The 25,806-nt window shown below is 33.0% G+C and overlaps 1 protein-coding gene across 4 annotated transcripts in view; it reads left to right on the forward strand.

The window, feature by feature from the left end:
• Positions 1-25,806, forward strand: part of LOC114333079 (uncharacterized) — a 212,749-nt gene that overhangs the window by 145,444 nt on the left and 41,499 nt on the right. For 2 of the 4 annotated variants that reach the window (XM_028282914.2, XM_028282906.2), the window contains one exon: positions 21,918-22,005. In XM_028282914.2, coding sequence (XP_028138715.2) covers positions 21,918-22,005 — 88 coding nt within the window. Of the gene's footprint in view, positions 1-7,637; positions 7,871-10,325; positions 10,633-21,917; positions 22,006-25,806 lie in introns of those variants that run through there. The other 2 variants (XM_028282923.2, XM_028282929.2) reach the window with 2 other exon arrangements.

Consider the following 25,806-nt stretch of genomic DNA (forward strand, 5'->3'; position numbering starts at 1 on the left):
GAACATTTTTTGCTTAGAATGAATGTTTTTATCAACCTTTGAAGCCAAATATAATTAAAAATTTCCACCCCCGAGATGGGGTGGCAACCACCCCCATGGTAAAAGCGCCCTTCAGCATCATATAGATTTTGATCCTTGGACTCTCCACTACTTATTCTTAAATTTTTAAGCCAATCGATCCATTCTGTAAAAATTGCGAGGTGAAAAGCTTCGGTTTCTGGACTACATAATTTAGTAGGGTGTACAGTAACTACACTTTCTGCCAAGTATGACAAGTAGGTACAGTTGTTTTTTTTTATGATAAAAATGAAATGACGCCACATAGTGTTCAAGTGGTTAACCTGCTTTCCAAATGGTTAATTAACCAGCCTCCTCACTGTACACGTAAACGAATGTATTTGGATATGGTTCAGATAACAAAGCCAAATTTCTTCTTCCACTCGACCCGGTTTTGATTAGATTAGATTACCTATGTGAGGTTGTTAGGGCCATGCAGCCTCTTCGCACTTCAATCTATAGAGATTTTTTGTGCATACCTTAATCTCTTGGTTGACTGAACTAATGAAGATGATTAGCCTGCTAGATGACTTGTTTCCTATGTGAGGGGGCGCTAGACTGACCTCTTTTAGAAATTTTTGACCGTTTGCAAAACAGTGCTACACAGTTGCATAGTAAATACAGTTTCTTTTTAGTTGTCACAGAAACGACAGTTCTCACTATCTGATTTGTTCATTTTTTAGATAATATCTCAGAGGGCAGTGACCAGTGAAAAGGCCAATCTTTTATATAGTTATAATTTTTTTTATATAAATTATATCTTTTTTACTCATTTCGAGAAGGCGCTTTGTCGCAGTAGGCGACACTTTTATGAGCATTTTTGCTTGCCTTTTCCTGGTGTGTTAAACCAAAATAGTTGTAGTTGACTGAGTTCCCAGACCGGAGTTCTTCTCTGATGTAGCTTTTCGATAGTCCACAGAAGGGTTTCGGACCTTGGAATGGGGTATTAGGCCCTTATTTTGCGAGGCCATCAGCTTCTTCATTTCCTGTAACTTTCTTGTGACCTGGCGCCCACATCAAAGCAGAGCTGGGTAGTATCCGGATACTTTTTATGTATCCGAAAGCTGTATCCGGATACTTTTTAAATTTTGTATCCGGTATCCGTATCCGTGATCAAATTTTAAAGTATCCGGCATCCGGATACTTTTTTTGATATTCGGATACTTTTAAATATTTATCGCCCGCCGATAATGCACCTAACGTAGGCGCAACACAATATGGAGGAGAACATCTAGCAAAAATGTGCATTGAAAGCTTAAATACTCGTTTTGCAAACATTTTAAATTTGGAATGGGAAGATCCAATTATAGCTGCAGTTCTTCTTCCTAAATTTAAGCTTAAGTGGTACAATGTCGTAAAAAATCCCAAAAAAACTATAGAAGATATAAAAAAATGCATTATAACTGTCGCCAAAACAAAAATGGAATTGGAAAGCTTCAATGAATCAGATGAAAGTGGAGATCAAAATTTGGATGACTTTTTTGATTTTAGCAATTTTCGAGACCAGCAAGTGGACAACAGCTGTACTATTAATTATACATAGAATGAACAGGGTTCCAGCATCAATAATAAAACTTCTTAACCAATTTGAACATCTTAAATTAATACCGAATCTTAAAAAGGGTGTAAATGAAGTACAACACATGCTTACCTTCGTCAGCACCAGTTGAAAGACTTTTCTCTTTTGCAACTATGATTGATACGCCTAAAAGAAAAGCTTTAAGCGATGAACACTTTGAGGTATTAGTACTTACAAAGGCAAATTCATAGTACGTTTTTATTTTAATTTAATGTTTCCTTATAAGTTTATGTTCTAGTTTTATTATTCATAAGCAATAAACAATTTTTTGAGTACTTTCTGATTTCTTTCTCCATCACTTAATGTATTTTTTTATTATATATTACATTAAAAATACATGCACATCACATAGTTCTAATACTAATAATTTATGTCCTTCTTAAAAAAAGTATCCTAGGAAGTATCCGAAAAAAATATCCGGATACTTGTATTCGAATACATTTTTAAATGAAAGTATTCGTACTTTTTTAAAGAGTATCCGGATACATTTTAAGTATGTATCCGTATCCGGTATCCGGATACTTTTTTTCAGTATCCGACCCAACTCTGCATCAAAGTTACTTTGTTGCATTCCGCTAGCTTCTTGAGGGATTGTTTACAGTCCCAAACCCAATTTAAATGAACAAAACCCAAAAGTAAATGACTCTAGAGACTTCAACGCAGCTTGACTGTCTGATAAAAATAAAGACTTTTCCCTAGGAGTGTATCGATTGGGACACTCTTGGGCACTAATGTCTATAGCATGTATTACCGCCTCAAAGACAGTTATTTGCAAAGAACCTAAAGAATAAAATATCTGGATTAGCCTCCGCAGAAATCGGATAAAGTCTACAACCAGCTTATACTCCTGGTCAGGGCGGTCATCTGTATATATTCAGATAGCTTGCAATTATTTAGATTTGTATTTTAATATTATTACATTTGGCTGATAACATAATTTACTTGTCACAAGCTAAAACATATGTCCCAGTAAAAAATTAATTAGCAGAAGCCTATAATTACTCATTGGCCCAGCATTAGCTTGATTTAAACTGCTTTCGAAATGGTTAATTAACCAGCCCCTCACTTTACACGTAAACGAATGTATTTGGATATCGTCCAGATACAAAACCAAATCCCTGCTACCGCACGACCCTGTTTATTTCTGGACTTGTATTTTGTTAAACACATAATTCTTACAAAACGTTTTCACTCCCTTAAGATTAGTAGTCATCATCATCATGATTGGCTCTACAACACTTTGTGAGTCTTGGCCTGTTCTAGAATTAGGATCCATTCCTTCCTATCCTTTGCTTTGGTTTTCCAACTTCGTACTCCCAACACTCGTTAGTGGTCTTTTATCTGGCCCTTAAATAATGCTCTGAGTCTGCCTCGTTTCCTCACTCCATCCGATCTTTGGGGTTATAAATGTGTTTTTACGCATTAAATAATGGTAATTCCGGCAGCAAACACTTTCTTGATTTCGTAGATGATAAGCAATTACCTAGGTTTATCGTGACAACGTACAGATTTCATTAAAACAATGTACAAAAGTTGTTAATATAGAGTAATATTTGATTATTCCATAGATGTAAACTTATTGTTGTGACAACGAATGCATTAATCAATCTACTATTGCGTTTAATAACCACAATCAATGCGTTCATGGTAACAATAAACGCAGTTGTTGAAACAATAAATGTTTTACTTGACCATTTGAAATGTAACGGCTTTTCCTTATCGTGATACCCCGAGCTTCTCTGTGTTACCATTGCTTAAAAAAGAATAATTCTTTGTTAAACAATGCTGTTACCTCTGCCGAAGTGCCGAATAATTTCATTTCGTTGTAATAGTATGATTTTTAATTTCAAATATACCATTCAAAAAAAACTTTGTGTTTATTCTAAGGGACTTTCAGCCCTCGGTAATAATGTAATCTTTTATTCAGCGTTTAAATTTTTCAAAAATACTTATTAGTTTTCTCAGGATTCTAAAAAAAATTAATGCGTTTAAAAGGAATTCGATCGAAATTTTGCACCTGCGCTCTCAAAAAGGATTAAAGTGTTATACATTTTTGGAATCACTATGTCCAACGTAAATGAGCTGTCACGTGATGTACTTTCCCATTTAAAAAAATCAAAGTTGTGCCTGTCACATGAAGAGTGATCGTATAAAGTTCGAAACATTGATGTTATAATATACTTTGATTATTTTAAAAATCGACCTGTCCGAGCGTTTTGCTCATGTGCTAAAACTAAATAATAGGGGGGGGGGGGTAAATCATATGAGAAATCACACAGTTCAAGTCCATTAGGTTTAGGACAAAAAAGGGGGATTTGCAAAATTATTATTAATCAATTAATATATCATACCTTGAGCTAATGCATTCAGTAATTAATAATAAATATATAATAATAATATATACGTAATATAAAATACGTTCATAGTAGGAATCAATGAAACTGATTGTTGGAGTGAATAGAATTCATCATCATCATCACTGGCTCGACAGCCCTTTCTGGGTCTTGGCCTGTTTCAGGATTCTTCTCCACTCTGATCTGTTTCGTGCTTTTTTTCTCCAGTTTTTTATTTTCAGGGTTATTATATCATTTTCTATTTGTTCTAAATATCTCAGCTTCGGTCTTCCTCTTGTTCTTTTTCCTACTGGCATCTGTTTGAATATTTTGTTTGGTGTTTAGCCTTATTCCACTCTTTCTACATGTCCCATCCAACGCAGCCGTCCTATTTTAATGAATGTTATGATATCCGGATCCTGGTATATTTCGTATAGTTCAAAGTTGTACCTTCTTCGCCAAATTCCGTTTTCTTTTGTGCCCTTATATATGTGCCGCAAGATTTTTCTTTCAAAGGTGGCTAGCAATGTTTCCTCTCTTTTAGTGAGTGTCCAGGTTTCTGAGCCGTATGTGAGTACCGGTCTTATTAAGGTTTTGTATATTTGGCATTTTGTTTTCCTTGCGACGTTATCTGATCTGAGTGGCCGAATTAAGCCATGGTAACTTTTATTGGCAATAAATATTCGCCTCTTCACTTCCTCTGCTACGTTATTATCAGACAGACGTGACTAGGGATCCCAAGTATGTAAAGTTTTTTACCCCCTCAATGTTGTATTCTCGTATTGTTATATTTTGTGGCTGCCTTATTTCTGTGTTTTTACTTACCTGCATATATTTTGTTTTGTTCTGGTTGGTTTTAAGGCCACTATTTTGTGCAGCTCGTTCTATTTGATTGAATGCCACTATAATTTCTCTTCTTGATCTTGCGATTATGTCAACCTCATCTGCAAATGCTAGTATTTGCACGCTTTTATTAATGATTGTTCCTCGAGTATTGACTGTTGTGTCCCTCATTATTTTCTCGAGTACGATGTTGAACAAGATGCATGATAGAGCGTCTCCCTGGCGTAGTCCCTTTTTCACATCTATTGTTTCCGTTAGTTCGTTTTTTATCCATATTTTACTTTCTACTTTTAGAGATTCTTTTATCAGTTCTATTAGTTGTGTTAGTTTATTAAATTATTTCATTGCTTTTATTAAGAATTCTCGGTTTATATTGTCATATGCGCTTTCGAAGTCCACGAAGAGATGATGTGTGTCGATGTTATGTTCACTTGTTTTTTTCGAGGATCTGTCGCAGAATAAATATCTGGTCTATTGTTGACTTCTGTCTACAGAAGCCACTTTGGTACCTGCCAACTATTTTTTCAGCGTGTTGTCTTTCATAAATGACGTTGGACATTATTTTGTATGCTGCATTCAACAGCGTGATTCCACGGTAGTTTCCACATTCTAACTGATTTCCTTTTTTATGTAATGGTACAATAATACCACTATTCCACTCCGCTGGTAGCTGTTTATTTGGCCATATCTTTGTTATCAATTCATGTATTGTTTTCTGTAGTGCGTCTCCTCCTTCCTTCAGTAATTCCGATGCTACTTGATCCGATCCCGGTGATTTATTGTTCTTTAATTTGTCTACTGCTGTTCTAATCTCGGCTATTTTTGGTGGACTCTTTTCTCTGTTGTCTGCTTGGTCTAATGGTGAATAAAATTGCTTGTAAAAATAACCGTATTTATTGTAGGAATAATTGTAAGAAGAAACGGAAATAATTGTAGAAATAAACGAAATTTATTGGATGCATGAAGCAGTATAAGTTAGGAGAAATAACACTGTTATTGACACAACGAATAGTCTTCGTCGGTCAATTAACGACATTGTTGTTTCAATGAATAGTGTTCGTTGACTTAGTGAACAGTGTTCGTAATATCAATAAAGTGAAATTATGGTATACATAATGAAAGTACTATATATTAATATATGGATGCTCATCCATTCGATAAACGTAATACATTAGATCAACTAACGAACATAATGAATTGATGAACATCGCTTTTTTGTTCCAATAAAATCAAGAATTGGACAAATTTTAAGTATTGCTTTTGTTGTCTGAATTAACATTTTTATTAATATTACGTACATTTTTCGTTGAGTTGACAAGTCACATGAAGAAGAAGAAAGTGGCCCAGTCACCGCAGACGGGCTTGATTAGAGTTCTGTATATCAATATTTTCGTTCTTTTTGTGACTATGTTTGTTGTTAAAAGTTTCTTTAATTCGTAGTATACTCTATTGCTAGATATATACGTCTTACGTTACTTTGGTTAATTTGTGAACCTAGATGTATGAACTCTCGTATATGTTCCAACCGTTAGATCTTCAGGTCTTGCTACTTGCTTGCTTTTGTAACATTCATATCCTTTGTTTTACTGGTATTAACGTGTAGTCCCATTATTTTTGCTGCTGCTTCTAATACCATGAACGATTTGACCAGGCTAGCTATGATATCGATGTGATCCGCATATGCTACTATTTGTACACTCCTATTAATAATGGCTCCTCTTGTTGTTATTCCAGACTCTAATAACTTTAAAATAAAAATGTATACCATTTTTATTCAGTTGCAATGCGAGGCCAAAAATGTCTTAATTTTTACTTAGATTAGAGAGCGCAACCAGCACTCTTATCGACGATTTCACCTCTTGCTAGAGGCTCTTCAGAGAATGCATAGGTTGCTTTTCTCAGAGAAATGCAGTCTCTGCATTCTCTGAAGAGCCTCTAACAAGAGGTGAAATCGTCGATAAGAGTGCTGGTTGCGCTCTCTAATCTAAGTAAAAATTAAGACATTTTTGGCCTCGCATTGCAACTGGTAAAAATGGTATACATTTTTATTTTTATTTTATAGTAGTATTACTCCGTGGAGTAACTAGGTGCATTTTCCGTTGGAACTTTACCATGCTGCAGACGAAGGTTGTGAATTGCATAGTGTAGAATTCCTTCCCTTTTGTCTTCACTGCAGCATCCATTTGGCTTGCAAATTGTAGAAGCCTTGGAGGTGTCACCAGGGAAATGTACCAATAAGTTTTCAATTTAAAAATCTTTTAGTAATATTTTTAATATTTTTCAATATTATTATCTAATGTTGCTATTAGAATTAAAAAACTTTATCTTTCTAATAACTTTATTTACCTAGTGCAATGTTAATCAGTAGGTAACTTATGGTTGAGAAGAACATAAAAAATAAAAAATGTGGATTGACTTTCCGCGGAAATCGGATAAGAACTCATGAACAGTTTATAGGTACTCCTGGTCAGGCCGGTTATATGTGTATATTCAGATGGCTTCTAATTACATATTTGAATTTATGTTTGAACATTATTGCATTTTGTCTGATAACCAAATTTACTTTATCACAAGCTGAAACATCTGTCCCAGGAATAAAGTCTAAATTAATTAGCAGAAGCACATGATTACTCATACTCATTGTCCCAGCATTAGATTGATTAAAACCGCTTTCCAAATGGTTAATTAACCAGCCCCCTCACTGTACACGTAAACGAATGTATTTGGATATGGTCCAGATACAAAACCAAATCCCTGCTACCGCACGACCCGGTTTATTTCTGGACTTGTGTTTTGTTAAACACATAATTCTTACAAAACGTTTTTGCTCCATTAAAATTAGTAGTAAGAACACTCTTTTACACAAATCTTTTCTTTTTCTTTTCGCGGAGTGTCTAGGTGATTTAAATAGTGTGTTTTGTGTTATTTGGAAAGAAAATTTAAAGATTTGCTAGTTTTATTAATCGGCGAAGTTGACAAAGGAGTAGAAGTATGATAATATATGTTTTTGTATAACCACAGAATAGAGTAGAATATAAATCAACATCAAAACATATAGGTGATAAACAATAACAAGGTTTTATTTATAAATGTTTTAATATCTTTTTGTTTATTGTGTAATCAGTTACTTTTCTACTGATGATTACTTTATACCGGTCTACAACAAGCAGGTGTAAACTAAAAAAGTTTTTATTTTTGGAAGATGTTACTAAAAATTATTTGCATAACAAATGTAGTAGGTGGTTCTATATTCATGGCAATTATCAGTATCATTAACGCTTTTCTATTCCCTTTTAGCCACATACTTATTTGTTTTTATATACATTGTACATTATTTTTCACTTCATCGTTCTCTCTCCGTTCATCGTTTAGTTCAGTTCCTATTGTATTTGATTGACTGAACTAATACCAACATATTCCAAAGCACTTTAGGTCTTTTACCTAGGGCATTCTTACAAACTTTAATGACCTTTCGCGCAGTCATATCATAGTTTTTCAATAGCGTTCATAGCTTTCAAGTGTTGTTTTCTTTAAATTTGTTTAATCTATATTTTGATGTCAGTTTGCGCACTGGAAATCGAAACGTCAACATAATCTTATTTTAAAGTAAAATTATGGCGCATTCCCAGTAAAAATAGTAAATTATAGCTTCATCTTGTGAAGTTTAATTTTCTATAAAATCTTCAGTATTCCATTTATCTATTCAGCTGTTTTTTGAAGTAAGTATGCCCTGTTTTTGACCTGTGTATTTTCTTTTCTTCCCTTCGTTTTACTCGGTATTCTTTCATCAATTCTATCGTTTTCTGCCGCATTTTATTGTATATATTATTTTTGAATTAATACATTTCCTACATTCCTCGTCAAACCAATGATTTTTATGTACTTGCTTTTCTCTATCTTATTATCATCTGCTGTTTTGTCAAATCCAGTTTTCATTTTTTCCATTTTCCATTAATTTGGATATTCTCATTTTCGTTTATGATACTTATATCTTATTATATTATATCTTATTTCTAGGTTTTTCTGAAATCGTTCTAAATTGTTTATGTTTATTAAGGTGTTCATTTTGTATGTTTTCGGTATTTTATTTCTTATCTTTTAACTTTCCTTTCTCTCTATTATTTTTTGCAATAGATATCTTCGTACCAAGTTTTGTGATCATAAAGTAATGATCTGTATTGATAATAATTTATTATGCAGACTTATGCAGTCCATAATGTCTATTATTCGTTACTACATGATATATTTGATTATAGTGTTCAGAGTTTGGGGAGATCCAGGTTCTTAAGTCTTTATATTTGAAATACGTGGTCGGTACTACCATCTTTAAAGGGGCTTCAAGGTTTGCGGTTCGTATTCCATTATCATTACTCTCTTCTGTAGGCTACAAGGTCGTATGGTGATATCCATAGACCCTCATCTAATTGTCGAATGCTTGTCGTAGACGTTAATTCTTATGTATTTTTTGGTCATTTTCAAATATTTTGTTCAAGGTTTCTCCTAAAATTCTTCCTTTTATGGTTCTTTTTTTTTCTTCAGTTCAAGCGTGGGGGTCAATTGAGGCCATGAGAGCCAGAGTGGCCTAACTGATTTTGACATTCCTTTGCATAATCAAAGAAAATGATCAGAAGCTAACAATGTCCGATTGTTTCTGGTTCCGTTAGTGTTCCTGGTTTCTCAATTGTTTAAATCACAATTTATTTTAAAATACTTTTGAATTTAATTTTTATTGGTATTTTGGAAACGCATTGAAAAACATAATGCAAATAATACTTGATAGTAACAAAAATGACTTACTCAATTAGTGCCACTATTGGCAGTGTCAAATAATCTATAAACCTACATGTTTTTTAAGACAACACATTTTGGCAATATTTTGAATAGCACTGAATATACACACACATATTTTTTAAACGTTAAAAAATACATTGTATTTATTTTTATTTCAACCATTATACCGAGAAGTCAGTCAACAATGAATTTCTTGGCTGCTGTTTTCTAACAAATTAGATCACTAGAAAGAATAGATATCTAGAAAGTCGATTGATTATATTTTCAGAGTATTTTAATGGTGTATAAAAAGAAATTTTCATACGTAGGCACAAATGTTTTTTATGTTTTGATATAGAAATACTTGCGATATACGTTGAATTTAAGTTTGGTTATTACGAAAGAAAACAATAATAAAATTTATATAATTTTTTTTTAATAAACAATGGCTAAATTGAAAAATTATCTACCATTTTCTGTCTTTCTATTTTCTGTACGTATATTAGACCTCTAATCTTCCTTATAAAAGTTTCTCAAATGATCTGCTTGGTAGTTGCTATGTAGAAATTTTTCATAAAATCTTGATACTTGACTTCATATTAACTTAAAACACTCTTATTTTGTATTTTAAAATTTATACATCAGCCGCATACTTTAATTACCACCAACTTTTAATATTAGTAGAATTAAAGTAAAAAATAAAAAAATACTCTACTTCTTTTTCAACGACAACAAAATTGTAGTGAACAATTCAAAATGAGACTTTTTTCAAAAATTGTCGATTCTAAAAACGAAAACATAACTTCCTCTTATTCTTCGTACAAAGAATCATATAGTATAAACAAAAGCTCAAGTTCTAAATATGTTCCTTTATCTGCACCATCAACTCCTTCTAGTAACTGGCCTACAAAATCATTCGATTTAACGAAAAGTGCGAGCATTAATGAAGTCCTAGAAGGTTCTAAAAATTTCAAGCCTTCTGATAGTAAGGATCCTTCGACAAAGCAGTTTCTTAAGAAACTTACGGAAAAAGTATTCAGAGTTAAATCGGTAGGTATAGTTGTTTTATTATTATCACCAATAGCTTACATAGAGACTAGATTATCTTTTACCATGGGACTTAAAGCAAACATTCTGTGACTATTCGAACTGCTTAGTTTCTCGCTAACATAGCGGGACAACCGCTATGTTACAAACTATAACATCAAAAAAAGAATAAATAAATCCTTTCAACAACAAATTTTCTACAACTAATTGTTTGAGTTGGGATAAAGTGTTTTCTGTGGTATCGTCAATTGTTACCAAAAAAGGAAATAAGCGACGGTTGTATTTTTTAGTTACTGTTACGGTCCTATAATATATTTCTTTATCATAATACGGCTCTGTAAAATATTTGCTTTATCATAAAAAATCCAGTTTCGTTAAATGTCTTCTAACAAAATTTATTACCTCATAAATCATACCCTTTTCTATATATTTACATATATATACAGTGCTAGTCAAAAGTCCGTACCCCCCTCTTATCTTTTGAACGGTTACACCTATAATAGTGAAATTTGGAGGGAGGAAATAAACGGACGTAAGCTTCTTAACTAGTCATGACAGGTGACGTTGTGGTGACAGATGACGTTACAGAGCCACTATGACCCATAATTTTAAATGGGACCTTATGGCAAGTGATACCTCGTTTAAAAGGTATTCAAAATATCTATTCAGGCATACTAATTTTTTTGGGTTTTAGTTGATTTTGATTTTGGTGAATAAATTAAATAAATATAATATTGTAGTTTCACATTAAATTAATAAAAATTCAAATGTCCGCCTATGGTTTTTTTGTCAAAAAAGTTGACGTTTTTCAATTCTCTAGTAGTTTTTATGTCAACGTCAACCTTTTTGACAAGCAATCATATGCGGAATTTTGAATTTTTATTAATTAAATTCGAAACTACAATTTTATTTTTATTTCATTTATTCATCAAATTTAGCTTAAATTCAAACAAAATTAGTATGACTGAATAGGTATTTTCAATACCTTTCAAACGAGGTATCACTTGCCATAAGGTCCCATTTAAAATTATCTTTCACAGTGGCGCTGTAAAGTCATCTGTCATAATTACGTCACCTGTCATGACCAGTTAAGAAGCTTACGTCCGTTTATTTCCTCCCTCCAAATTTCACTATTATAGGTACAACCATTCAAAAGATACGAGGGGGGTACGGACTTTTGACTAGCACTGTATATAATACCTGAGGAGCTAATCTGAGGCGCTATAAAAACTATCTCAAAGATTCTCAAATACAAGAAAAAACAATTCGAACCGGGCCGCATATTTAATTCAATGTTCAAACTGCCAAGAGACAGATGGGTGGAAGCTTGAACATTAAAATTAAGCGAAAAGCAATGTTTATTTATCAAAAAACTTTTTTTGTTTTCTGACGGCAGTAGAGTGTATTTTGAATTAAATAAATTACATACATTCTTCTTTTTGTGTCAACTAATTTTATTCAAAAAGATTTTTCTTGGACACCCTGTATAAATAATTATGGTAATATTTATATTACTGAATAGAGAACTGAATAACCTTTCAAATGGGCTAGCACGCGGCCCCTATTATTATCTAAAAATTCATCGATTACGTCATCACTCCCAAATGGATGACGTCACTAGTTTGATATATATGTCAAAAAGTCATAATTTAACATTAAAAATCGACCTGTTTTAGGATTTTTAACGAAGGCAACCTTATACACATTCTTGCACTGTGTGTGGCCTAAATTTGGCAAATACTTTGATAAAATTTATTATATTTTACAAAATTTTGGAATGTGTTAAATTCGTAGAACAATTTTAACAATTGTTTTCAATAAAGATTTCAATCCACTACAAATAGTTTCTTATGTCTTTTGATGTAGAATAATTAGGGAAGCAGGAATTCAACAGTTTATAATTTTACATTGAGTTTCCTATGGCTCGTTTTCCAATTCACCACCCTGTATAACGTTACGCATAAATTCGTTATTTCGTAAACCGATGACCTTACAGAAAAATTTTCAAACAGGTCGAATTTTATTTTTAAATTACTATATTTTGGTATATATATCATACTAGTGACGTCATCCATCGGGGCGTGATGGCGTAATCGATGATTTTTTTAAATGAGAATATTAGGGTCATGTGATAGCTTATTTAAAAGGGTATTTACTTCTCTATTCACTAATATAAATATTAACCTAATTATTTATACAGGATGTCCAAAAACTTTTTTTAATTAAATTAATTGACACAAAAAGATGAATGTATGTAATTTGTTTAATTCTAAATACACTTTACTACTATCAGAAAACATAAAATGTTTTATTTAAAAAAATAAAGATTGATTTTCGTTTAAACGAAATGTTCAAATTGCCCAGAGGCAAGTGGGTGGTAGCTTTAACATTGAATTTAAGCGAAAAGCAATATTTATTTGTCAAATGACATGTTTTCTTTTTTTTCTGACACCTGTAAAGCGTATTTTGAATTAAATAAATTACAAACATTCTTCTTTTTGTCCCAATTAATTTAATTAAAAAAAAGTTTTTGGACACCCTGTATAAATAATTATGTTAATGTTTCTATTAGTAAGTAGAAAATTGAATACCCTTTCAAATGAGCTATCACATGGCCCCTAATCTCATTTAAAAAAATCATCGATTACGTCACCAAGCCCAGATGGATGACGTCATTAGTATGATATAATATATGCCAAAAAATTGTAATTTAAAAATAAAAATCGACTTGTTTCGGGATGTTTTCTTAAAGTAGCCAGTTTACGAAATAATGAAGTTATGCGTTACTTTATGGACGCACTGTATAAAATCAATGTAAATAGCCGTTAGCATCTATGCATATAGCCCTAAAAAAGCTAGCTGGTTTTAACACTCTGGTGTCCAAATTTGTTAGTATTTGTAAATGTACTGTTTTTCCAAATCCTAACTGATTTCAACACCCTGGTGTCAACACACGCTAGCGTCTGTAAATGTATTGTTTTTCCAAACCCTAACCGATTTCAACACCCTGGTGTCCACACACGCTAGCATCTGTAAATGTACTGTTTTTCCAAACCCTAACTGATTTCAACACCCTGGTGTCTACACACGCTAGCATCTGTAAATATGCAACCGGGCCTTTCTACATACTTTTTTGTGGTCCTAGTTTGTAACTTTTCACTAAATTAATTTTTTAATAGTCATTCGTTAAATCATTTTATTGTTTTTCAACTTTACAAAACTAGAAAACCATAAAATGATCGTAAAATCTTCCCTCGGTTGAAAATCTCTATACAGGCTAGTTCTTTTCCTGCAAAAGACAATCAGATCGTGCTTCTCAGTGCACATATTGTAACCATATCGCTCTTATCAGTCATCGAAACTCGCCGCTCTCTACGCATTAATTGGTTTAAAATGAATGGAAAGGCTAATACAATGCGAACTGTTTATCACCAAATCAAAAGATTTGGACTTACTTCATATCGTCCTTTTTAGTTTGACCTAACTCTCAATAATAAGCAGCGAAGTGATCGACTGGCTTGATGGATAAAAAAGCTGAACTAGGACCTTAAGTCTATAAAGCGGCGTCCTCATTGAGTCGACGTTGCCGATCGACTGTGTTTATCGACACTCTCGACTGAGTGTGTACGCGGCAATCGACTTTGTCGATCGACAAAAGATGTCGATTGACGTGTCGACTGGTTTTCCATGCTCTGTCGGTAAAATCAAAGGGTAGTCGAGTCGAATCCGAAGTGTGGACGTGCATTCGACCTTCGACATTTAAAAATACAGTAAAAATAATTCAGCGTGCGGCGTAGTCTGCCTCATCTAAAGTCTCGTGTTTTGTACTTGTCGGCACAATGGAATGGGAAAAAGAAAAAGTGATTGCATTTATTGATGCTTACAAATTAAAAACAAATCTATGGAACACTAGAAGCAAATATTATAAAGACCGAAAAATGAGACACGATGCTTTGATGGAAATTGCCAGTGAATTTAATATAGAAAAGCAGGTGGTAGAACAAAAAATAAAAAATCTTCAAAGCCAGTTAGCAAGAGAAATAAAAAAAAACAAAGGATGGCAATAAATCTGGCAGTGGCACGGAGGATGTGTACAAAAGTAAATGGTTTGCTTATGAAAGTTTAAGATCTTTACGTGACAAAAATAAGACCAGGTCTACATTTGGTGTCTTGCTTACAAATTTTTGGCCATATTTTTTGCAACAAATATTCAAATTCACTTTCCGACATTCGAAAAAAATTCCTGAAACCTCCGTTACATCTGTATTCAAGGTTCAATATATCGATATCATCCTTTTTCAAATCTCCCATCAGATTACTACCGCTATACCGATTTCTACTTTGAAGACTTGGTCGAACCCAAAATCTTCTTTTAATCGATGATTTACGTTTTTTAGTTGTGATAATAACAAATACGGCACAAACAATAATGGCGCCATCTTCGTCACACATTTTCGTTTCGACTGTCGACAAATATTCTGCCTACCTGGTGTGGACATCGAAGCTTTTTCGATTTGTCGGTCGACAGTGTCGATAGACAGAGTCGATCGACAATGTCAACTCAATGAGGACGCCACTTAAGGAATACTATTACAGTCGCATCCGCTTATTAGAATACCGGTTATAGGAATACTTTTGCTTGGCACAAGGGTATTCCATCAAGCGGGTTTGACTGTATCTTAAGTGATAAATGGATCTACGAAAAAAGGTCGCCAACAATTGGTCGAGCGAAAAAATGTCGCGCACATTTGAGCGCGTATCAAAAGGTCGCCGGCGAAAAAACAGCGCCGACGAAATAAGGTCGCATGCAATTGATCGCGCGAAAAAAGATCGCGTCAGAAAATATGTTTTCATTTGCATACTTTAACTTTCCTTCACACTTAATCCAGGCTTAGGTCAGATTTAGATGATGCAATAGAACTAAAGGATTGCTGTTAAATAATGACCCAAACAGTTAAATATTTTCTTATTAGTCATTTTAACCTATTGGTAAAAAATATTTCGTCAACCCAATATTGACTTCTAAATGACTTTAGTTTTATTTTCCACTTTAAATAATAGGAAAATAATTGGAAGTAAATAATCCTATTTGAAATTGATCATGTAAAATGTTCGACCAATTTAATGGTCGAATTAAGGTAATTTTAACTGTAAATGTTGTAGGGAAAGTACCTAGAGGTATTATTTCACGACTTGGCAGTGTCGCAAAATTTACCCTTGGTTATTTAAGAGTAAGTTTTAATATAAGCTTAATATATTTTACAGGGTATATACTACATATAGATAGGGTAGGTTAAGGGCTACCATCTTTATTAAAATAAAATTTCCCAAATAAAATAATGATATTGTGGTTAAAAATTATATAACAGGCACAATTTCATTAATACATTGTCACTGGTGAGTACTTATTGAAGATATCATAGTTAAAGAATACATTTATATTAATAACAGATTTGCATACTTTAACTTTCCTTCACACTTTATCCAGGCTTAGGACTGGCAGTTAGTAACTGGCGTGTTTAAAAGTTTTTTTAATTTTAATTTTTTTATTTTTTTCTAATTTTTATTTATTTTTTTTTTATTTTTATTTTTTTGTGTTTTTTTAATTTTTATTTTTTTTTTTTGTTTTTTTTAAATTTTTTTTTTAATTGTTTTTTAGTTTTTTATACTTGCAGTTGAAAATTTTGGGCAATTCCTCTTAATAGTCCTGTCGCCAGGGGGGGTACAACGGCCTCGTTAATTCAGATGGACTTACCCAAGTTTTTTTTATGTATTTTGACCCGTAGAACACGAATTTTTTGGGTAACAGTCGATCCGGATGTCGATAAGATTGTTATAGACAAAGAAGTTGAGGAATCAAATAACAGCGATTTTTCCCAAAACAAAACGATATTTTGTATTTTTTGGGTAATTTTAAGCAAAAAATGTGTTTACAAGTTTTTTCGTAGGATGCATAGTTTTTGAGATAAACGCCGTTGAACTTTCCAAAATTCGAAAATTTTGAATTTTTGAACCCGAATAACTTTTGAATAAAAAATAAAATAACAATTCTGCTTGCAGAATTGGAAAGTTCAAGTTAAATTACACCGGTTTTGATTATTTTCATTGCTGCAAATAAATTATTTTATTGTTAAACAAAGCTCTAAACACATAGTGTTTCAGCGTTTCGACGCGTGTCCGCTATGCATGCTACCTAGAAACTGCCTGTAGTTTTGCAAGTTCTTGACTTGTTCTCTACGTGGTCGCGCTACGTTTGATTTTAAATATGAGATGTACTGAAAGCATCTCGTGTAAAACCATACAAAATTACATACTAGAACAAACCTAATATGTAAACAATTTTCACTTGTTTAAACTCGTTTATAGGTACATGCATTACCAGGCATTGCATTGTTGGTAGTTGGCATCACCTCACAGGAGGTGATTATACTAGTAAAGTGGGCACAGAAGCTAGAGCTTTAAAAGAAAATCCCACCCAATATTTACAAAATTTTGCAAGAGGTATATATATGTACTATGTAGATATACTTACTTTTTACCAATTATGTTACAAATGATTCTTTCATATATTTAATTTATCAATTATTTTACAGACTGTTCTCCATTTAGTATAGAAAAATGCACGAAGAATGCAGAAAAATTTTTAGTTAACATTACCAAGACTGTAGACTGCAATTGTACCTCATTCGATGAATTAAGAGTTTGGATTTATAAACACAAAAATTCAGTAATAGAAAATTTGCCACCCACTTCCAATTCAATTAAACTTCACATTTTAAGAGCTTTTTATGTTGTACACATTCAGACAAATGTTTTAAATTCAGCTATGGATGAATTAGATCCGACATCATATGGATTTTTTATGGACGATAATTTATTAATGCCACAGAAAGTACATATTTTGATTCCTCCAGCTGAAAAGTTACCAGCTGGTTGTAACTGTTCAGTTTGCGGTCCAAGATGTAACTGCCGCAGGTTGAAAATACTTTGCTGCACCTTTTGTGCTTGCATGAAAAAAAATATTTGCACAAATAAACAGTAATTATTTTTGTTTTTTGTTTTTTATTAACAAATAAAAATTACTTACTCGACAATTGAATTCACTGATGTTTTCAATGCATCTCCAATTTAAAAGTGCCTGAAAACAGGCAATTTCTTCGTAGCTTGCATAGTGGGCACACGTAAAACGCTAAAACACTATTTGTTTATAGCTTCGTTTAACAATAAAAAAATTATTTCTTAGCAATGCAAATAATCAAAACCAGTATAATTTGACTTGAAATTTTCAATTCTGCCAGGAGAATTTCTGTTTTATTTTTTAGTCAAAAATTATTCGGGTTCAAAAATTGCAATTTTTCGATTTTTTGAAAGTCCAACCGCGTTTATCTCGAAGACTATGCATCCAACGAAAAAACTTGTAAGAACATTTTTTGCTTCGAATGACTCAAAAAATACAAAAAATTGTTTGGTTTTGCGAAATATCGCTGTTATGTAATTCCTCAAGTTCTTTGTCTATAACAATCTTATCTACATCCGAATCAACTGTTACCCAAAAAATTCGTGTTCTACTTAACGTGACCACGTAGAGAACAAGTCAAGCACTTGCAAACAGGCAGTTTCTACGTAGAATTCATAGCGGACACGCGTCGAAACGCTGAAACACTATGTGTTTAGAGCTTTGTTTAACAATAAAATAATTTATTTGCAGCAATGAAAATAATCAAAACCGGTGTAATTTAACTTGAGCTTTCCAATTCTGCAAGCAGAATTGTTATTTTATTTTTTATTCAAAAGTTATTCGGGTTCAAAAATTCAAAATTTTCGAATTTTGGAAAGTTCAACGGCGTTTATCTCAAAAACTATGCATCCTACGAATAAACTTGTAAACACATTTTTTGCTTAAAATTACCCAAAAAATACAAAATATTGTTTTGTTTTGGGAAAAATCGCTGTTTTTTGATTCCTCAACTTCTTTGTCTATAACAATCTTATCGACATCCGGATCGACTGTTACCCAAAAAATTCGTGTTCTACGGGTCAAAATACATAAAAAAAACTTGGGTAAGTCCATCTGAATTAACGAGGCCGTTGTACCCCCCCTGGCGACAGGACTATAAATATTCTAGATTTGGCCGGTTCCCGTATTGCAAACAAATCGTTTTTATTCGCCGCGCTGTATCTTTATAAATTTTTTTTGAGGTTGTTGGTTTCCAGCTATGTATTGCTCCACTTTTAATCGATTTAAACTCTCTTCTTTCTTTAGCCCCGTAATAAACTTTCATAGATTTGGGTGTGCTGCATTTAATATCGAGGAGAAGCTGTTGTGCCAACCTTCGACAGCATTATTAGTACGCGGTAGATCTTCCTCTATAAATTCGAAGCAATTCCAAAGATTCCTTGGAAACATTGGCGGTCTTCTTTGTTGTCGTCGATCCAATCTGCCTATCCATACATCCTCAAAGTAGTTTATTAAAGGTGTTAGTAAATTTTCATTTTGAGTGTAAAACTCGCTGTCCAGTAGCTCTCCGAATGTTGCAACAACATCTACTTCAGGTACGAAGGCTAGGGCTGCCAATTGTCGCAGATGTAGAGCAAAATTCGCGTCTTCTGTATAAACTTGTTGCAGTCCTGTACCTTGCATGTTTCTCCACAAACATTGTGTGAAATGAAAGAAACATCCACGGATTCTGACTTCAGGAAACTCTTGTTGTAAAGCATTAATTGCTGCTTTTTCATAATCCACCATTATTGTTGTAGGACCTAAACCTGGTCGTAACGTTTTTAATTCATGGAAGAGTCGAGTGTATGTTGCCTGAGTTTTATTAGGAAGTAGAGCAAAAACAGTTGGAATAACGTTGCTATACTGTACGCCATGTATTGTATACAGCTGACCAAACAATAGAGGAGTACATGTGAATGTTCCATCGGCATACCAGTGTTCACAGCTCGCCATCAAAGTTAAATTTCTTTCAGTGGAAAATATTAAAATTCTCTGTTCGTTTGGACCACTGTCAAATAAAAGAAACGGTTCGCCGTTATTGTTTCTGGTGTATTCTTCCGGAATAATAAGCTCTGTTAAGCTTCTTGGATTTGCCGGAATAGCTTCCACTCTTTGGCGTGTGTTCTGAATAGTTCGCTTTAGGGATGAAATAGAAGGTAGCTGCCCAGTTGCACCCACAGACACTTCTTGTGAAACGGTAGCTATGATTCCTTGTCTTGTTAGTTCAACTTGATGAGCCAGTTCTTTCATTCTGTTACAAGCCTTTTTTGCTTCTAATATTGACGCATCGGCAACGTGGTTGTGACTTGTACTTTTCACTACTTCATCTCCCACTGTGTGAACTCTCCCGGTACATTTATGCTTATTGTACTGAGCGCACTTCCAAATTGTCTTTTGATCAATCGTTTTTTCCTTTCTATGGATATATCCATTATACACCAACATATTGGCACCTTTTTGACTCTTTACGTAAGTTAAGACCATCTTGACAAATCGACAAGCTAATGAATAATGAGATATACGATATTTTTCCCATCTTCTTATACATCCAAAATACATTAAAAAGTAATAAAAGTACGTTTCACGAATATGGAATAATAATTACCACATTAGTGAATAACGCACAATTAGACAAAGAACTTTTGTACAATATTTATTTTAGCATTTCCAATAATGTCTTATCGTAATGACTTCATGGAATTCCTAATAAATACCTACACAATAAGGTGCCCTTATCTAAACTACTTATTCTTCACTAATCTGCATAACGACTTTCTACTAAGAACCAATTATGCTAATTACCGGTCTCTGAAAATACCAAAAATAGGTAAACTGGTACCTGGTATTCGTTTGTATGTAATATATACTGTAAATAGAACTATTATTACTGTACATTTTTAACGATATCCGATTAGGAAGAGCAAACACTTTTAAACACGCCAGTTTTTTGCTGACAGTCCTAAGCCTGTAAAAAGTGTAAAGGAAAGTACCTTTCTGAATTTAGATCCATATATTAAAATTATTCACGTAGAACAAAAAAAATACTTTCTTCATGTTAAAAATTGTTCAATTTTCAAGTATATTCACTTGAATAACCTGAAAATACCATATGAAATAATTTCCCATTCTCCTATATTTCCCATCTTCCTACACATCCAAAATACATTAAAAAGTATTTAGATATACGTTATTTTTCCCATCTTCTTATACATCCAAAATACATTAAAAAGTAATTAGATGGAATTCCAAGACTAATCGGCTCATAATGCATAAAGTTAAAGTATGCAAATAGAATTTCTTTAGAACCTTTTTGAAAACCAATTGAATGGTTTTAATAATGTAAAACATGACGCGATCTTTTTTCGCGCGATCAATTGCACGCGACCTTATTTCGTCGGCGCCGTTTTTTCGCCGGCGACCTTTTGATACGCGCTCAAATGTGCGCGACATTTTTTCGCTCGACCAATTGTTGGCGACCTTTTTTCGCGACACCGTGATAAATGTGTGTTTGGCTGTGGATGATAACTACTGTTTAAGTTTCATGGGGAAAGACGAGATCCCAATTTTCTATGGAAAGACCTGTGCATCGTACTGTTGGAACTATAGTATGGAGGGCTATTCAATTATGTGAGGGAATTCTGATGACTTGCTTGCTTCGCCTTTGGTAACATTTTTCACTTAAATTGGATAAGAGACAACATCGAATGCCTCCACGGCCACCATATTTGTCAAACCTGGAATTATTTTTGTTTGGACACCTACATAGTAAAATCAATAGAACACCACGAATATATTTAGAAGATTTACGTTATCGAATTGTCAACGAATGACAAGGAATCACTCCACAAATGCTTCAGAATATGAGAAAACGTTTCGAATAAAACCTTTCTGCCGAAAGTCATCAGTTCCAACATTTGGTGAACTGGAAAATAAGTAACCAACAAAACATATTAATTTCAAAATGTGTTTTTTCAGGAAATTGTTTTTCCTTGTGGATTTTTTTAATAAATCAAATAAAGCATTGGGCCAAATAAAAAAATTTAAAGACTGGTTATAGAAAATTGCAAGTGCTTTAAAACGATATCTTATTTGACTCGTACTGCAGTTAAAATATGTTGCAGTTCCTGGTAATGCCTTTGTTTTCTTTTTGTCCGGTCACCCTGTATATGTAAATATACACCATCTACATGGTATACAAATTTCATATCTACATTTTTGTTATAGTGTAATAACTCATTTTTTATGTGTACGAGCTGAAGTTTTTTAAATCAAAATATTTTTGTTAAAGGATGAAAATGCTCCCCCAAAGCCACCAATTAACCTTGAAAAAATCTTCACCCCCGCCGATGGAGAACAAATTAAACCTACTAAATGTCGTAAGTATTTTACAACACAGAGAATAGAGTATTAAGGCGGACTCGAACGACTCGTGTACTTGGCAAATAATACAAAATTATTCGCGTACATTGCAAGTATACGATACGAGTTTGAGATTGCGATGGCAAGCAGGGCGCTCACATGACGTGTACAATTTACAAGTACGTGAGCGTAAACATTTGGCTTCATAACCTTGACAAGTGGTGTGACTACTAAATTGGACCAGTGTATTTAGGAAAAATTAAATAAATTTTTAAATAGAGCACCGAAAACCTTACAACTTTTTACACTGTGTTCAGGATGGTGTCAGGAAAAAGTCTATAATAGAAAAATGAGTGTCAAGGCATAGCTGCATTTTAAAGTGCATAAAATGCATCCAAAAGTGCATAACATCTCAAAATAAGTGTATTAGGGGCCACATTTTGTTACTCGGCGGTTTTAGGGTTCGCTAAGGACTAATACGTCATCAGAACTTACTACCAGAGCACCTGGTGCCCATTATTACCTCTAAGGCACGTCATCTTTAGGAGTTTCGAGGTTTTTTCGGCCTTAAATTGTTGCAAACATATTACTCGAGGGTCTTTTTGGGGTTGCTGAAAACGAATACGCTATTTCAAAACTTTCCAAACTCCAGAAAGTAACATGCCTTCGCAGTGACCTTGGGCAAAAGGTGCTCCGGGGTCGATTCTGATAACGTATTCATGTTCAGCGACTCCAAAATCCTTCAAATAAACTGTTTACTTCAATTTAGTTTGGATAACCCTCGAACCTCAAGATGACGTACCTTAGAGTTGACTCTGGGAACCAGATGCTCCGGGGATCGGTTTTGATGGCGTAGTCGTTTTCAGCGACTCCAAAAACTCCCGACTAACCAAAGTTGAATCCTTCATATTGTTATTTTTACATATTTATGCTCTTTGGGATGCGTTTTATGCACTTTAAAATGCAATTATACAATTTTTCTATTGTAGACTTTTTTCCTGACATCATCCTGAACACGATGTAAAAAGTTGCAAGTCTCTAGCTTTTTTATTTAAAAGTCGATTGAATTCCGTTGATTTTAGCCCAAAATGCCCTGGTCTATATACATAGTCGCAGTAAATACCGATTATTTATACATTTCGTTTGACCGCCGCTGCAAGTATAGACAAGTATGTAATTTGTAATTCGCAAGTGTGCGAATAATTGTGATCCCTTTGACACGGGTCATTTTTACCGACAACAGATAGAAAACCAACGAGTGGTAACGAGTGATAAATAATTGTACGAGTAAACCACTCACACGACATATCAAGTATACGCAAGTGACGATTATTCTCCAAGTACACGAGTCGTTTGAGTCCGGCTTTAGGGTAATCTTAGTAAATTATAAAAGTTATATTCGTAGTGTAAAATAACTAGATTTAAAGATTAATAAAACAATACCTAATTAGTCCGGAATAATAAGATTTTTGTCGGGACACTAAGCCAGATTGTAAATGGGATTTTCGGGAACTATATCTACGTAATATATTATAAATACAAAAATGCCCGTGACATTTCGGACGAGAATTCTAGTTATTAACAAAGAAGGTTCAAAAATGGCATTTTTTCGTTTAAATCGCTACAGAAAAAATAGGGTAATTAAATATCTGATTTATAGTACTCGTCTTTTAGTAGATAAACAAAGGTTTAAAATGGCAGTTTTTAATTTGGGTCCGATCATTTGTAGCTTCGAAAATTGCAGATTAAGACTAAAATTTCGAAAAATCAAAAATGTGTTATACCTTTGGCGAAAATGAACTTCAGACTTTGACTATGCATGAAAAGTTGAGTCAAGCAGTCCATATACCTAATGCACAAAAAATTTCAACACGATTCGTCAATTAGTTTTATTCAATATGTTTAGCCCGCCGAGCTTTTTTTGCAATGTTATTGCTTAGAAAATAATAACGATACAGTGATTCTGCGAGTACCTACCACATGAAAGAAAAATGCATATATTTTCAATATATTTAAAAAAAGTCAATAAAAGTTATTTTTACCATTAAAAAAATATTTTACTTTAGTATGGGCATTTTTGGCTTATAAACAATTTGAATAAGTTTTACCCCAGGCTGTGGGTGAAAAAACGTGATATAATTCAGGAATTTTTGAAACCTATTAGGTGTTGTAAAGGACGATGTCAGGAATAACTTCTACTAAAATGTGACCAAAAATATTGTGAGCTTTTTTTTATTGCGAGTTTCATTTGTTAAATTTGCAATTTTTAGTTTTTTAATTTTGTAGCTTAAGATATTGATTTTAGAGAAATAATTTTTAATATAAAGTTGTAGTAAAATAAAATATCTACAATTTGGCAATTTAGCAAACCCCATTTGGAAACTGAGAACCAGGAAGGCGAAGAATTACCTTGCTAAAAAATTTACGTACGTCGTTCAACACAACAACTACAAATCTTTTAGAGCAGCAGTACCGATTTAGTGTGCAAGTACAGATTGCCATGATGGTCGCCAACATCCAAAACGGATAGTAACTACAAGAAGAAAAAGTTTCATATTGTATAATAAGAATAAAATTATTATTATTATATTTATATAACAATGAAAAAATTAAAAATATAGTTATATATTTCATATTTATGTACCATTTTTGTAATATTATTTCTTCAGAAATGAGATTTCACATATAAAAGTTTATTAAGAAAAACAAATACAGTGGTAAATATACTGTATATTATAATGGTAATATTATTAAATTGTTTTCGGTCAAAATTTAATACAAGTTACGTAAAAATTTTCCGAGTGCGCGGATTTGAAGCGAGCCGGGCGATTTGCAAAATTCGGCCGCTCACAAAAGCACCGATTTTAAAAATAATTTTTAATAATTAAATGTAAATATATTTTATAATAATTTCTATTTTAAGATAATATAAGTCTTTCTTTAGTCAATGACTGTAAAATAATTTCTTAATTGTTATAAATAAAGGCACTACGATTTAAGAAAACAGAAACAATTATCTCGGCTTCAGTTGGTTGTAGAAAATCTTTATTTTTTTATAAATCTTCGTTTCGTCTTCAGCAACAATAATCTGTAAGTAAGAAACTCATAGGATGTACAGGGCCGCTTCAGCTCTAAATGTTTATAACGAAATTTGCCCCCTTATTTTCAAACCCAACACTTAGCTCGGCTTCAGTTGGTCGTAGAAATTTTTAATTTTTTATAAATCTTCGTTTCGTCTTCAGCAACAATAATCTGTAAGTTAAAAACTTATAGGATGTACAGGGCCGCTTCAGTTCTAAATGTTTTTAACGAAATTTTCCCCCCTATTTTCAAACCCAAAAATTCGAGGTTTAAAAATGTTTTACCCATTTATTTACATCAGAATATGAAAATATTACTCTTTAGAAGGAGATTGGATGTTTCACCAACTCTCTACGATTTTTTTTTTCAAAAAGTTATAGCCTTCGACATTTGACCTCTTGGGATAAACAGTTTATAATATCTAAGCAACAAATTAGTTAATCCGGCCTTACATTTTTTTAAGTTTGTAATTGAAAGATCTTCATTTTAAAGCTTTAAAAAATAAAAATATTATTTGTAAAATAAATAACGCAATTGTAAAAAACGGCCATTTTGGACCTTTCGCAAGCTGTTTTGCAATAACCAATAAACAAAATTAAACTTACCATAGCTCAAATTGTAGGTTTTTTAATTTTCTACAACTTTCTGTTAAAAAGTTTTTCTCTAGAATCAATATCCTAAGCTCCAAAATTAAAAATCTTTAAAAATTGCAAATTTAACAAATGAAAATCGCAGTA

Source organism: Diabrotica virgifera, chromosome 1 (assembly GCF_917563875.1).
Source record: "Diabrotica virgifera virgifera chromosome 1, PGI_DIABVI_V3a".
Classification (NCBI taxonomy): Eukaryota; Metazoa; Arthropoda; class Insecta; order Coleoptera; family Chrysomelidae; genus Diabrotica; species Diabrotica virgifera.